We start from the raw sequence: 16,055 nt of genomic DNA on the forward strand, positions 1-16,055 counted from the left end.
GAAAATAAGGGATATGAAGGAAATCTTTCTAGTGATTTAAAAGCTTTGCTAAGTCAAAAATAAGGATTTTTACAGTTAGAGGGGTGCACATGTGTACCTATATCTACGTATCTGTAGATCTGTATTGTTCCTCCACAGAGATTGCACAGTCCAGCTCTGCCAGTTTACCAAACACTGCAGGATCACCACCCAAACAGGTCAATTCTTGAACTCAATACACAGCTCAACATATATAAGCTTATGAAGTAGCTGTTCTAAAAAATAATTTCACCTACTCTGATCAGGCATTAAGGTCATGCTGTTGCCATAGGAAATAAAGGGCCATATAAAAAAACAAAAACAAAAACAAACACAAAACAAAAGGCAAGAAATCAAATTCTATTTCAATGGCTTAAAAAAAAGGGGGGAAAAAAAAATAATCTCCAAGTCCATAGGGACACCTAACAGCTAATCCGTCAAGTCCTGATCTCAAGGAGGCCAAGATGTGCATGTTGTCATGTTTTCCCGCACAGTTCTCCCTGTTCAGGTTGGAACCATCAGAAAGGCACCATCAGCGGGTCTGCTGCGTGTAGTTCCATTTACTTCCCATACGCTAATTCATGCAACATGAGTGCAGAATGCCAGCTCCATTCCCTTACTGTTTGCACTCTAGGAGTAGACTTGTATTTTCTGCCAACTCCATTACATCACCCGAAAGAACCCAAACAGTTCCTTTTTTTTATCCCTTCCCTCCAGATCCCTGCCCCTCTCCTTCTTCCCTCTCCCTCCCCAACAAGCCCTTCAAGCCAGGTACTGCCGGAAGCTTTATTTCCCTCAGAGGGCTGCACAGCCACAGCATCCCCTCGCCTGCTCACGGATGCCTTCCTCCATCACTGACCTTCCTCTTCCACCCGGCTGTTACACAACCCAGTGCCCGCCCGCGTGCGGCGAGCCCGAGCCCGCTGCCGGACCCCCCTTCCCGTTCCTTCCCCACCGAATTCGGGGGGGGGGGGGGAGGGGCATTTGGGTCAGGAGGTTAGCAGTACCAAAGCCTAAGCAATCCCGGACCGCGAAGAAAAGACACCCTCACCGCCAGAGCTGCCTAGCCTACGAAGCGCGCCCCCCCCCCCTTCCTTTTCGCATCCATACAGGAACGACTACCGAGCGTTACATAATTTATGGGATCCCAAAATCACCCCACTTCCTCCTCCCCAGGCCCGGCCCCGCTGCCCGGCAGCACCATCTGCCCGCACCGCCGGAACCCTCGGGCCGGTGAAGGATGGCGGGGAGGGGGGGGCTGTCGTTGTGTAACAACCGCGAACTATAGCCGCTCCGCAAACATGCACCAAACTCCCCGACACATTAAAGAAATTTCCTCCCGTGTTTCTGATTAACCTCGTTACATAAGGCGCTTGCATTCCAAATCCACTCTCGCAAGCTCTAAATATACCCCCCCCCCCCCTTCCCCGCGCAGCCGAACGCTCCCTGCGCACACGCCCGCGGCCGCCCGGCCCTGCCCCGCTCCCCCCCCCGCCTCGGCACCCGCCGAACCGCGCTCCCCGCCCGCAAAGCGCCTCTAATTAAACGTTTCGGCGTGTGTCATCTCGATGGCTTTTACTGTACGCGGATTCCCTGAGTGGGAAGCTGCCTGCGAAGGGGGAGGGGGTGTGGCCAAAAGGGGAAAAATACTGTAAAACACAAGCCAACACATCATCAGCCATATTCCAACCTACATCCCCAAATCCCTCCGGCCGAGGAGGGACGCGCTCCTCACGCCAGCGGCCGGGCATCGCTGCCCCGGCCTCGGCCGCAGAGGGGCCGCAGCTCCCGCCGGACACGGACTTTCCTCCGCCCGACACGTCTTTCAGCCGCCGTGTGTATTGTGACATCGCGTTATTTAATTCATTTCTCCCCATCACCAAGTGATTTTAGCGAGCGAAGCCTCTCTAGCGCACTCCCCCCCCCCCCCCCCCTTGCAGAAGCAACGCTTCATAAATTATTTACAAGTAATTAAAGCGGCAGCCTCATCCCTCTTTCGCCCGTGTCGGCAAACTCCAGCGGTGTTTGGAGCCGGCGCCCCTCACCGTGCCACGGCGGGAGCAGGGGCCCGCGCTCCCTGCCCCTCCGCTCCGCGCCCCTCCACCGGGCAGCGCGGCCACGACCGAGCCCAGGGCAAACTTCAACCGAGAGCCTCAGAGCTGACCCGCGCGGCTCCCAGACGCGGGCTGAGGCAGGAGAGAGGTGGAAAGGGCAAGAGACGGGAAAGCGGGGCTCCTTGGCTTGTTTGTTTGTTTGTTTGCAGCGGTTTGTTCGGGGGGAGCACGGGGGAAGCGAAGGAGAACCCACGGGAGCAGGGACACCCTCCGCAAAGTTGTACGCCTCCAAGAAACATCAGCTCCGAGCCCCTCCGCTCCGCCAGCAAAATGATTTTTATGATACACTTAAATGAATTAGGAGGGGGGAAATAGCGCGCGGGAGAGTAAGTCGCCCGCAACCCTCCGGTGCAATTACAGATCCCCCATTCACAACGAGCCACAGCGCACCCGCTGAGAACTGTCAAAAGGAGACAGACGAGGGGGAGAACGGGGGGAGGAAGGACGCTGCAGCTTTAAAAGTTTGTTCCCTTCAATCCCAATACTCCTGCTGCTGCTTTATATATTTATAAAATTATGTAATTTCAGGGGCACGGTACCCATCCGGAGACGGGAGGCAATAACCCAGAGAGGCAGGAAAGCCCCCAACACCGCTCGATATTTCCATCGCATTCGTCCCTCCTCCCGCAGCAATTAGGAGCAGCTATAAAAGTTTGCAAGCTTCGGCGGGGGGCAGGAGCGCGGCTTGTTTGCGTGCTCGGCTCCCGCACGCACGAGCAATAAAACAGGGGATTAAATCGCAGCGTTTCCCCCTTCTCTCGTACCCCCCTCTTCCTATTCCCACCCACCCCCGATCCCACTCCCCCGGCCCCCTCCCCCTTCCCCAGGTCTCCCTACCTCTGCTGCCGCTGCTGCTGGAGTAGCTCTGCCTGCGGACCGAAGCCGGCGCTTCGCTTTTCCGGGCGGGCTCCAGGTTCACCGGGGTGTCCCTGGCGCCGGCGGCCGCCTCGGAGACGCTGCTGCCCGGCTCACTGGCTGCTGGATCGGGGGCTGCCGGAGCGGACTCCATGTTTTTCCCAATGTAGATCGCTTGGAGATGGCGAAGCTCCTACACTCCCTCTATCTTCTGTTTCCAGCGCAACTCTATGGTAGGGAAGCAGAAGGGAGAGCGCGAGCGTGATCCAGATGGGATGTGAGCTTGCCTGGCTGTGACCACAAGCAGCGCTAGCGAGAGCTGCGCGCACACACACACACACCCCGCACACCCCCCCCCCCCCGCACCAGCACCCCGCATCGCCGCCCTCCGGGGGGACACCGAGAGCCCCCGCAGCCCCCGAGCGCGGACGGGGGAAGGGAAGATGCAGGAAGCAGGCCGGACCTCTGCCTGCGCTGAGACCCACTGCTCGACACGGTTGTGGGGCCCGTCCAACAAGGTGACCGGGCCCACGAGGAGCACCCGGCTACAGCGGGAATTGCTCCCGAGCTGCTTTACCCCCAGGATTCCCTCAGCTGAAGCTGCATCAGAAGATGCCAGTTGTATGAAGTGCCTCGGGACCCACCGGTTTAGCAGCCAGAGAAGACAGCATTTCAGACAATACTTCTCTTTCAAGGAAGTGCACTTTGATGCAGGACAAAAGGTGACTAGCAAGGTGCCAGAAAACCTCCAGATCTGGTCTGACTTTTGCAATCTCGCTTGTGCAGTTCATAGTCTCAGTAATGGTCAACTCCTTGTCCATTACCCAATGTTAAAGTACCAGCTGCCAGGAACAGTGTGCTGAAGAGCACATCACATCCCTCTTGTATAACAGAGGCCATGTTACACACAGCCCTACTGCCTCCTACACAAAAGGTTCTAAAGCTGCCTGCTTTGACTGCTCCTACTGGCCTGAGTAGACCAAGTCATGGTATTTGTACAGGTAGGAGTACAAGGTTTTTGCACATGGCACTGGGGCTCATGCATGCAAGCAGCTGATGTGCCACCTTCTGCCAGCCAGAACTCCTGCTACAGCTATCAACACTGCTGGTGCTGGTACCTCGTGAAACCCATAGGTAGATTCTGAACAAATCCACATCTTGCAGTCTAATCACTAGTAGTGCACTGCTGTCACAAATGGTGGCTGCTCACAAACAGCTGTGAAACGTACCACGAGTCCTACCTGCCACAGGAGCTTGTCCACAAAGTGGATCACATCTTGCACTGCTGATGGCTCTTTTAGTATAAGGGCAGAGTCTTGTTCCTTTGGGTCAGTTCCTTTGGAAGTCCTGAAGCTCCAATGACCAGTGTCTGAAAAAACCCACAACAGATCTGTTGGCTGCCTTCATCTGAAGGATGGGCATAGACTGCAAAAGACATTAAGAATGATTCTGCATTTATTTTAGAGTGTGAATAAACATGAGCTGGACTTAGAGACCTTGTCCACTGGGTAAATCCATGCTTGCTCTTGAGGATTAAGTATTCAGTTAGGGCAGGCCTGGAAGCCCTGGGGTAGGGAGACAAAAGGCTACACTGTTTGTCACCAGTGACAAGTGAAGCAACCTCTAGCCTGATAGAAGCTGTTCCTAGACAGCAGGCTTGGAGGGAGATGGGGGATGAGTGAAAATGGAAGTGGAAGGCAGGAGTACGGTTTGCTCCCAGCGAGGTGGTCCTCCTCTGATGCAAGTTTGGAGTTTGGTGGATTAGGGCTACAGTTTCCTGCAAACTCTCTCCCTCCTCACTAATTGGCAGACTCCAAAGAGAAGCAAGAATTATGTGAACTTTGGAAACTGAACTGCCTGTTATCCTGAGAGAAAGCTTATCCCTCCCTCTTCAGACCAGGGTTTATGCAGGAAGCTGACCAGGCGATGTGTGTTGGGAAACTTGCCCAGCTAATAAAGAGAGAAGACTTCATTCCTCAAAGCTGCCAGACCACCGCCTTTCACTAGTATCGGGAACAACTGCACTGCTTGCTACAGCGAGCATCATTCATGTGAGCATTTTGCAGGATTGTTTTTAGTACCACAGATACTTCACATTACCAGAGAGCATGGGCTCATTTTTTCCTTTCCCCTTTTTATGTGTTAAAGGCTGCTGAGATTTAGGACCCCTACCTTAGCTATACAATTGCCATTTAGTGAATCTTTCCCCTTATTTTCTAAAACCAAACAATTTTTCAACTTACTTTCTTAGAAGTGAAAAGGGAACACTGAAAGCATACAGTAGAGCTTTGGTTTTCAAAAGGAGTTCTGGGTGGGAAATGGGAGAAGCAAACCCAAGTGCTTACAGCAGCTGAGTCAGTGAAGAAGAATAATTAATTTTATGTTGGTTAACAACATCTCCTCAAGTCACTAGCAATAAGAACCAGCTAAAGCAGGACAGACTTACAGCGTGCTTGTAGAGGCAATAATCTAAGAGGGTTTTAGCACTTAACGCAAGCCAAGAGACAAAGAGGGTGCCCAAAAAGCCTGAAAGCACCATGAGGAAAAAAAATAAATAAAGTGACAGTCGCTGGAGCTTTATCTAATGGAGGAAAACCATCATGATTCTTGTCAAGAACCTCTCTATGAATCTGCTCTGCAGGGACATTTCCTGGGCATAGAAATGGTCTTTCTCATTCTTTAGTCTTTTATTTCTAGTTTCCAATCCATACCACGATGGTTCATTAACTTTGATCACTAAGCTTGTTTGAACAAGTGAGATGGCATCAGCAGTAAAGACAGGTATGCTGAGAAACTTGAGAAGAAATGTTTGGTTAGATTGAGAAGGGCTTTAGAAATTGCTGCAACAGATCCTACGAGAATTAACAGTAATGAAACAAAAAGGGACAAGCATCACCAAACATTTCCTGTTGATTTTCTTGATTTCATGTAGATAAAAAGATTAACAGTATTTAACATTATAATTTAAATAATCAGACAAATCTTGTATGATTCTGGAGTAAACAAGATCATGCAGAAACTTTTTCAGAGCATGGACACAATGATGGAGCAAGGGCAGAAAAGCTGTCATGCACCCAACTGACCACCATGGAAAGCAAGCTCTTGTGTGGGACAGGCACAAGGTACACAGAGTACACACACACAGAAGAAAACTGTAGTTCACAAGAGAACAGTACAGCACCATACTGCTTTAGTGTTCATGGTCCATTAATATGTAAGCATAGTTTGGATTTGAGGTATCAATAATGGTTTTCTACATCCATAACTAACATAGCTGTTGAAATACCCCACTTGAAGAAGAATGCCAAAGTACATTCCTGATTTAGGAAGCATACAGAATCATGGAACAACTCAAGTTGGAAGGAACCCATAAGGATCATCAAGGCCAGCTCCCTGCTCCTTGCAGGACTACCTGAAACTAAACCATATGATTAGGAACAGTGACCAGACACTCTTATATGATAGCCTGCATTCCCTTGGATCTGGGCTAGTGACCTCTGGCCACACCAGGACTGTCAAACCTTCCAAGGAAGCTTTGTTAGCTCCAATCTAACAGTTACAGATAACGTATTGCTGCAGAGCTAAATGATCATGAGGGCAAAGCGTGGATAATACTGCACAAAAATAACCACCAACCTATTTTGGTGCTAGTGGCATTTCCTTTCTTAGGTGTTCCCTTGTGATATTCCCCCAGATATTTCCAGTTACTACTCCTCTTCCTCCTCCTATACAACAAATTACAAGGGGTAAGGCGCATCTGCTTCCATTCCCTTGCCTGTGGTTTTGATGTCTTTGCAGGAAAAGAGAAAGCAAAGGGTCATAGGCCATTCAGAAGAGCAAGTTTCAGGATCATGCAAGTCATAGGACATTCACTAGGTCTTCAGTGGAGTTATCTAGTACATTCCTGATGTACTCCTAGATCAGTCTTGAAAAAAGAATTCAAATCATTTTGTGTAACCCTACTCTGTGACATACGTTTTAATGCTTTACAAAACTTCAGTTAATTAAATTGTACAGGAGGACAAGAAACTGCTTCCACTTGAAATACATACAGCCTAATACCTGAGAGCAACTTTGAGGAAGTTATGCACCCCACTAAGCTTCAGCAAAAACAGGCAGACTAGAAAGCTACACATATATAATCTGAACTAATTATGGGCGCTGCATATTTGGCCGTAATTAAATTAAATACTACTTTAACAATGTTCTTAGTCTAGATGAAAACAAAATACAAAATAACAAGGAAGAAATAAGAAAACAGTGCTGGAGGCACTGTGCCTGGATGCAGTTTCAGTGAACCCTTTCCCCCAGCCTTTATCTCTAAGCAAAGTGGGAGGCTCATCAAGCAGTTTATCTGGAATTTATACTCTCAGATACAATTGTCTTTGTTTTAAAGACCAAGGAGCATTCGTTAACTAGCTAGCAGCACAGCACAGATGCAGTGGAATCTCTTTCCTGCTGCAGACTCCCAGTATAAACTATGAGCTGTTTTTCATTGTTTGTTAAGCCTCAACTTCCACTTTGCTTCTCTCCTGCCATGTGGATTCATTCCTTACTGGATTTGCTACTTCTGAAAAAAGCTGAAGTGGAGAAACATACAACATGAGAAGTAATGAATCCTTTGTGCTTATCTGTACCAACCCTATGTGCACAGCAGCATTCCCTGATCTAGGGAGTAAGCAGCAATAGCACAGGCCAGTTCTTAAGAAAGCAATACTTGGTGTGAATGAATTAAGGCAAAAGGCTCAGAGATACACCTTCTCCTTGACTGTTTTTACTCAATAGCTGTTTCATCAAATACCACATTTATTATAGTTTTTATCCTTTATATCAGACCAATAACTCACATGTTTTGTGCAAAACCTGTGTTTCTCTACAAGCAGCAGTAGGTTTAAGGGTTTAAGACAGGTTAGAGCGAGGAGGAAAAAACCCAGCTTCTCCTTAAGAAAAAAAAATGTTACCGCTGTGTAGATGATCACTGTGCATGTGCTGTCATACATCTGTCATTCCCCAGTGGATTCCATCAGTATCCACTTTTTCAAAGTACCTTACCTAAAAGAACCATTCTAAGTTGTCTCACTAGTGAGATCCTAAAATATTAGAGAGTTCATGTGCATTGGGAAAGCTCACTTTCACTCAAATTCATTCTGGAAGTTTGTAGAAGCCAAACAAAAGCATATCCAACTAGAATTTCACAGTTCCAGATCATCTGAACAGGAAGACTACAAGTTACCTTGTAATACTGTGCACTAACATGTAATTAATAAGATACTCTCTAGAAACTAATACCATGCCTGTGCACCTTCTGATTTGCCTCCTTTTTCTCCAGGTCACAGGACTTGATCTTCTAGCTAGCTTAGAAATACAAAAATTGCCTTCATTGAACACGTACCCAAAAATTACACTAACCATGAGTTTATTCAAGCAGCCCAAATGCACAGAAGAGACACTACAGCTCAGATGAGCATTACAACTGAATTATGCCAGGAAGGCTGAAGTGGACGTTGTAATTTAATTTAAAATAATTAGTCAGGTTTTACATAATTTGAAGCCTCATTTGATTTATTTAAACACTATCTACTAAAATATCTTGATTTCAAGCGAAAATGGAAAACTATCTACTGCATGCAAAGGTCAGCTAGCACACCCAGCATTACAGAAAACATGTATTCTCCTGTCTGCTTTAACCCTTTGAGAACTTAATATGCCACAGTAGAACACAGCAGCCTCTTTTCTAATAGCAAGTCCAAAATTTAATATATTTTCTACAGACTAGAAGGATGAATATGAAACTTCAAGAAAAAAGAACCCTTGGAAGAGGAATTTCATAGTGATTATATTCTAATGTATTAATGAAGCAAAGGTACACAAGAAGAATAAGACCCATTTTTCCCTGTGTTTGGAGATGAGGGTAGAAGTACTGAACTTCCACAGGTGACAGTTCTAATAGGGAAAAAGACAAATACTTTGGCGGTCACTAGAGCTGTCTTCATGTTCTACAAAGCTCACTTTTCATTTGGTGCTTTACAGCTTTTTCAGCATTTTTGTTTTCCTGTGATGAAAAACAAGATGCAAAAAGTACCTTCTACTCAGACATAATATTTCATCAGACCTGAACTTAAAAGATGCATCTTGCACTTTGATTTTTTTTACCTTGCTAAAACCAAAGTTTAGCTGTACCTTAAAGTAAAACAATATAATCCTTAAAAAAACCAAACACCAAACCAGAAACAAACTCCTGAACACATTTAAAAAAGAACAAAGATTTTGCATATTTTCCCATTTCTTCTTCAATTGAATAGATCAATCACTAAGTAGGGTTCATCAAATTGACCCAACTATGGATTTTTCCAGCCAGAAAAAGCCACTCCATTGTGGATATCGTAAAGCTTCTGATAGCTCATTGGTAGCCCTTGTACAACCACTGTGGTGACTCTTACACAATTTCAAGTACGGAATTACACATATAATGCAAAGTAGGCATCAAGTACTAGCAGTACTAGTAGTAGCATCAAGAGACTCTTGGTATGCCTTAAACCAGGAGACCCAGCTAGGAGTCCTCAAAGCCATATAAACATTAAAAAGTTAGGTCTTACTAGAACACTAAAAATGGCTTTCATACCCAAGTTTCTGATCGGCATGAGTGTTGTGAGACCTATGTTTGTGCTAGGCCATAGGATGCTCTCACAAGACAAGATTAGACCACTGGCAAACTATTTCCACATGTCATTTTGGCTGAATATCCTTGCTGTTCCTGGGCTATAGATACCTTCCCCTCACAGGGTCAATCTCAAAGACCATCAGCTGCTTATAGCAATGCCTATAGCCATATAACCCCCCAAAAAGGCAACTTCTCTCTCTCAAAGCACCAAGACAATCTGCAAACAACAAAAGAAAGAGCCAGGACAGTGCAATTGTCAAAACTTTGATCAATTAAAAGGCAAAGACAAGGCTGAAGGAGGAAATACACATTGACACACTCCTTCAGTGAAGCCAAGGGGAAAAATACAAAATAGGTGTCCAGTCTGAATAAAATTATTTCAAAGGTGGATTTCTCTATACTCTTTATTTGCAAGCATCTTTCATATAAATAAATCGGGTTGTTAGCCAAATAGCTACTATCTTCAACTGTCTTGCCAAAGGTTTTGATTTACATCTCAAACCATGCAAAATCTGTATCATAACATCATTTTTTTCCCCTTCTCATTCAAAGACCACAGGAATAAAAAAAAAAGCGAATTTCAGCTGAAGTAAGCCAGGCAACGCAAGACTCTAGGCTTCTGTTTCTGAATCTTTCCAAGCCTCTGAATGCAGAATCAACTGGGATAGGTAAGGCATTTCTCCTCTTTTTCTTCTGGAAAGATTCTTCACTTCTCTTTAAAAGAAAGCTACTATTTAAAAGCAAAAGCAGGCTATGTAAATACCTCCACAAATGTATCTAGACGCACTATATTCTCTCATTTAGAAAAAAACAATTGCCTTACAGGTTTCATAATCAAAATAGGAAGGTCTTTGCTGCATGAAGTCTGTTTTAATTGAGCTTTCAATCTTGTGACTGGGAGTCCTCATTATCAACTTCAAAATAACTGTGTGGGTTAAAGCAAAACTAAAACCTGCCATGCTCCATAGATACTTAGAGTACTCTTCCATTTGAGCTTGTCACTTCTAGCAAGTTTTGTGTTACATTTCTTTCTATCTTTACTATCTTCCACAATGCATGGAGTTCTTTTACAAATCACCTCAGTGATCCGTGTAGATATGTGACCACTATTTGAAAACAACATAAAGCAGCAACTCAGGCAAAACTACTAAAGATTAAACTAATAACAATTTAAAAACCCTATAAAGGTACAATCCTAGATGGTGAATAACTAACTTGAAAATTAACTAACTTATGTCAAACAATTTATTTTTTTCCACATCCTTCATGAATTTGCCACCCTACGGACACATTAGTGAAGTGCCCACAGGACTCTTCCCAGTTTCTTTTTGCAGCTTGTACTGTGTGTCATCCCTGCAGGCCTGACACTAGTCACTCAAAGTCATCAACATGAATTTCGCTGGCCACAGTATACTTATATCTCAGCACAGGGACAGTCCTTTACTCCCAATTTCAATAGATTAAGCAAATAATTTAATATTTACAGCACTTGTTTCACACTAATACAATTTTACTTTTCTTTAAAGTCTCTGATCTTTTCCCCCTAGCGTTGCAAATTATTCTGAGGGGGAAAATGTTTGAAATCAATCAACCAAAAGACTCATATTCTCACAAAAAAAGTATCTTAAATACTTTATATCTACCGTTCACCAGTCGTTTTCACAGTGAAACTGAGCCTTCCCCGGTTTCTACCCACACCTCTAAAAAAAAATGCCCTAATCTGACAAAATTAGGGAAAATAGGTTTAAAGAGTAAGAAACAACTAATACGGCTTTTATCACAAGTGCTTCGTGCCCCTGTGCTTCAAGTAGACAAGAGGGAAGCAGCAGCAGGTAATTAATGATCTTCGCAAATGGATGGCATTAGCTATTTTTTCATTTCAGGTTCACAAACAACTCCAGGAGAACAATTTGATACTCCAGATTAAAAAGCCCTCAATACTTCTCCACCTCCAAATCTTCCAGTTACATTCAGGACTCCTGTGTTCTTCCATTTGGCAGGCTGGGCCCCATCTGGTCAGCTGTGAGCTTATGTTCCAACACCAAAACCAAATCATTTTAGGCATGCTCTTTGCATTGCTCCGCAAAGTACAAGTTTCAAGTGTTATGAAGTTCCTTCTAATCTGATCTCATAACTCTATTCCAGGGGGACATCTTTATCAAGGAATAGATTTTTGGCCTGGGATGCTGGAATTAAAAATTCCTTACTAATTAATTTTTAGCTGGCACAAATCACAGTCTTTTTAAGTTCAGTAGGAACTGTAAGTCTATTCTCCTTGTTTAACCACTTATAATTAAAGATAAATAAATAGCTCAGCTCTGTTTTTTCCCCAGATGAATGTGCTGATTACCACAGGAGGTTTTTCTGCACAAGTTTGGTTCAAGGATGATTTTTCTTTTTCTTTTTTTTAATAATCCCACTCTCCAAATGCTTTCCCCCAAGAATAAAGCATTGGGGGGATGGGGGGAGTGGGGGGAGGATGGGACAGTTCTGAAACTGATCATTAAAAGTTTCCAGAAATACTTTTTAAAGCCCATGATTATTTTTAATACTCAAAGATAGAATATTTGTTCAAATGACCATGCTTGCATATGCTTCTGCAACCCTTTTATAACTGAAATCATGTACCCTCTGGACTGCATACACAGACATAAGACAACCATCCATTTGCTCAATAGTTTCTGTATCAGGTAATGACATCTGCAAGCCCCTTTTGGCTATGCACAATTAATAGAACATATACCTCAGACTTTCCAGGCAAACAAAACACCCAGAAAGCAAAAAACCTTAGTGTCAATGCACTTAAACACATTTATGCTACTAAAAGATTATGGGTTTGGAGAAGTGAGGCTGGGAAAGCATACAGCTAATGAAGAGTGAAAATAATCACATGCTTTATGTGACATATGCCCAAATGCTTTGCTGAACTAGGACATCATAAATGCCACGAATATAGTCTTTAATAGTTTAGTTCTGAAAATGGGCTATTAAACCACAATATTTTAAAATTATTGAAGCTTCCTTCTGAGAAGGACAAAAGCCTAAATTAAATCATAAGGTCTTTTTCCTTTTAATTCCTCCTATTTGTAAAGCTCCGATTCAGACTCCAGCAGCTCAGTGCTACCAGGCAGTTGCACTGTATTTCATTTGGTTCTTTTTCCAAAAAAAATATTTTTTAGCAATAGAATTATTTCATTATTTCAAAACTGATCTGCTGTTCTTGATTGGTCACAGGATACCACTTCTGCTCCCTTGACAGCATCTATGGAGTTACCAAGAGGAGACTTAGAAGATGCCATGACAAAACCAATCTTCTGTAAGATCCTTATGTTCATCCTGGAATACACTATATGTCCATATGCATATGTATGTATACAGTGTGTAATCAGACTGCTTACTGTATATAACTAGTAGTTTAGGTTTTGATGGACCAAAAGAAACAGCACAATAGTTCAAAACAAGCCGCTTGCTGGAAATATATGTGGAATCATTTAATGCTTTCAGTATTAGCTGTGAAGAAACTTAAGCCAAGTTACAGTACTTGTTTTGCCAGTACAGTGAAGCAAGACATCAAAAGGCCCACAAATAGTTAAATAATATCCCTCTGTTCTTGTCAAGGCAGACTGACAGATAAAGCAACCTCCTTGAGCTTCTGCCCAAGTTAAACCAGGGAAATGGCAAGCTTCAGGAATGACAGGACCTGTTCATCACAGCCCTTCCACTGCACTAAATCTTACCTCCCTCTTCTCTTTTCCTTTTGCTTTGCTCTGTTTCTGCTGTTAAAAAAAAACAACTTCCCAGTTTAAAAGAGCTGCCTAGTCACCTGAGCCGCAAACTCCCAAAGGGAACAGGCTCCAGGTATTCAGATTTCTATGCTCAGGGTTTTGAAAAGTAGGACTCGACCTACAGCTGGGAGAATTCCAGGAAGCACCTTAGAACTGTCAGAGCCCAGCAGCTGTAGCTGTGCATTGAAAGGACAGTCATATCAGGAGCCATTTAACCAGGACACCAGTCAGTTTCTTCAGAACCCTGATTCTTTCACAGCTGTGTTAAGATGACGTGATACTACAAATAGATGTATTTAAGCTCCTTGGTTTGTGACTGTCTTGAATTCACAACATGCCCACCTTCTAAAGTGCTTAAATGGTGGCAGAAAGCCATTTTGGCAAACAGAAAAATGCGTGAGGACATGCATAGTTGAATTAATTCCATTTTTATGTTCAAGTGAATACACACAGAAACTTTTCTGTGGAATTCAGTGATCTTCACTTTCTGAACAGTGATCTTTCACTGTTCTCCCCAAATACAGAAATTCAATAATTAGCTTTCAAGCTATTCATTACATTTCTGGGGTAGATAAATAATGAATAAGAACCAGCTCTTCATTAGTATGCAATACCTGAAAACTATCTGTTATCCTTTTTGATGAATCTGACCCAAGGTTTCCCTGCTCTTGAAGGGAACTAAAATTGTAGCTGATAGAGTAGTGTATATTATTTAGAAATAAAAGCAGAAAGAACAAAATGCATTACTCAAGCAAGTGGTTTGCTCTAAATTTGTCAAACCTATGGAGAAAAAATGTTTTAGGAAAATAGTTTTAAAGCATGCTACTGTTGTTCTAACACATCCAAACAGCATGCAAGCCTTCCAAGACAAAGAAGGGGTGTCAGCTGCTCATGACTTACACAGCAACAAGTTGTCTGCCTAACCCATTACGTCTGTGGCCTATGAACCCTCCTCGGTAACAGCAAAAAGGAGGGAGGCTCCTGCATGAAACTCTCACCATCATTTCAAGACTTCAGCCCTGACTTATCCCTGCCATAGACCTGGTTTTGGTTACAGAGAAGTTGTTTTCTTGAATTTTAATTTCATTCTGAATTGCAACAGCATTATTATTATCATTATTCCAAGGAAGTAGAATGGGTTGGCATGCAGCTATTTTCTATTTAAGCAAGTTTGTGCTTAATGCTTCCAATTTTAGTGCCCCTGCCTCTGGAGGATCTGTGATGCTTTAGTGCTTGGTCACTGCTACTTTCTTTATCCCAGCAGGTTCCCAGTGCAAGTTCACGTACTGCTATGCCAGCTCAGCCGAGCAAGACAAGGAGTTTTGTGTTTGTACTGCCCGAGTCTAAATAGAGTAGCAGCTACTGATGAACAGGCTGAAAACCAAAGTCTCTAAATGCTTGAGAAAACAGTTGAAGCAATTGGCTCTCCAAAAGGAGGAAAAGATCAGGTTGCAGTGCAGTTTGGGAAGTGCTGGAAATCCACTATTAGCAATATGTTCTTCACACAGTGAAAAGATGAAGCTAATTAGCGAATTTTTGCAGTTCCCCCCAAGAAGCCTTGCAGATTACCAACTGGGTCCACAATACTACTGGCATCATGCAAAGATGAGCTTTGAACATCTGATTATTTACCAGTTTCTCACAGTTCTTTAATTCTGGACTGAGAGCCACTCTTCTAGACTCCTAAAAAAGATGAACAGAAAAATCTGCAAACACTGCATTATCTTCTTTCCTTTAACCATTGTATGTTTTAACTCCAGAAGGAACAATTTTTGGACGGACTAACTTCTGCACATCCCTGTAGCTGCCTTAAGAACATGATTACTGCTCCCCTCTCACCCTGAGGCTTGCTCATGAGAAGTAATTCCAGAGTCTTTGCTGCAAGCAGGACTCTCCCACTGTATACCCCAAAAAGGCCTAATAAGCAACCAGCTAGGAACCACACCACTCCAACACCATGTGTCAAACACGTTTTTTTTTTACCCCTACACCTTCAGAAATAGATTTACCGTATTACCCACATCAGCCTATCTTTGGAACAGATTTTTCCTCTCTTCTCCCTGCCTTATGTGATCAACTGACTGCTCCAGTCCCTCACACAAGTCCCTGAGTAGCTGGGAGAGAGCTTCTATCCACTACAGCTTTGGTGATCAGGTAGTCTAGTGAGCACCACCAAAATTAATTTGGCCACTGCAATTCATTTGGCAAAATGAATTGCAGGCCCCTCCTTCCTCCTAAGAGAGACACTTCCCAAGTATGCTACTCCATGACCATACTTTGCAAATTCCTCCTGTAGACAATGGACTGCCTGGTAAATCAGAATGCTCAGAGGTATCCATGGAATTAGGAAGAATCTCGATACGTATTAACAAACAGCAAAATTCATGCGCAGGAAACATTGTAGTGAGAAGCGACATAATGCAAACACGATAGTGAGCACATGAAGTTGTGTCCCGGCAGTTTTGCCACCCACTGCCATTTTAAAGTTTACAAAGAAATAAGAATCAAGAATTGCATTATGTCCTCAGTGTTCCCCAGACTCGAGATCATGTGAAAACAGCAGAAAGGAGTGGGAAATCCAGAGCTGGGTTCATCTTAAAGAGACTTCTGAAAGACCAAGCT

The 16,055-nt window shown here is 43.8% G+C and overlaps 1 protein-coding gene across 1 annotated transcript in view; it reads right to left on the reverse strand.

Annotated features, from left to right (window-relative positions):
• RORA (RAR related orphan receptor A) overlaps window positions 1–3,276 on the reverse strand; it is a 343,624-nt gene extending 340,348 nt beyond the window's left edge. Inside the window, exon 1 of the mRNA XM_061447164.1 lies at window positions 2,970–3,276. Within this exon, the coding sequence (XP_061303148.1) occupies window positions 2,970–3,141 (172 nt within the window). The 5' untranslated portion in view covers window positions 3,142–3,276. The remainder of the gene's footprint in view (window positions 1–2,969) is intronic.
• Window positions 3,277–16,055: the final 12,779 nt, after the last annotated feature.

This window comes from Pezoporus flaviventris, unplaced genomic scaffold (assembly GCF_033815535.1).
Source record: "Pezoporus flaviventris isolate CSIRO_AGI_PZ_B2104156 unplaced genomic scaffold, CSIRO_AGI_Pfla_v1 ptg000006l, whole genome shotgun sequence".
In the NCBI taxonomy this organism is placed as follows: Eukaryota; Metazoa; Chordata; class Aves; order Psittaciformes; family Psittacidae; genus Pezoporus; species Pezoporus flaviventris.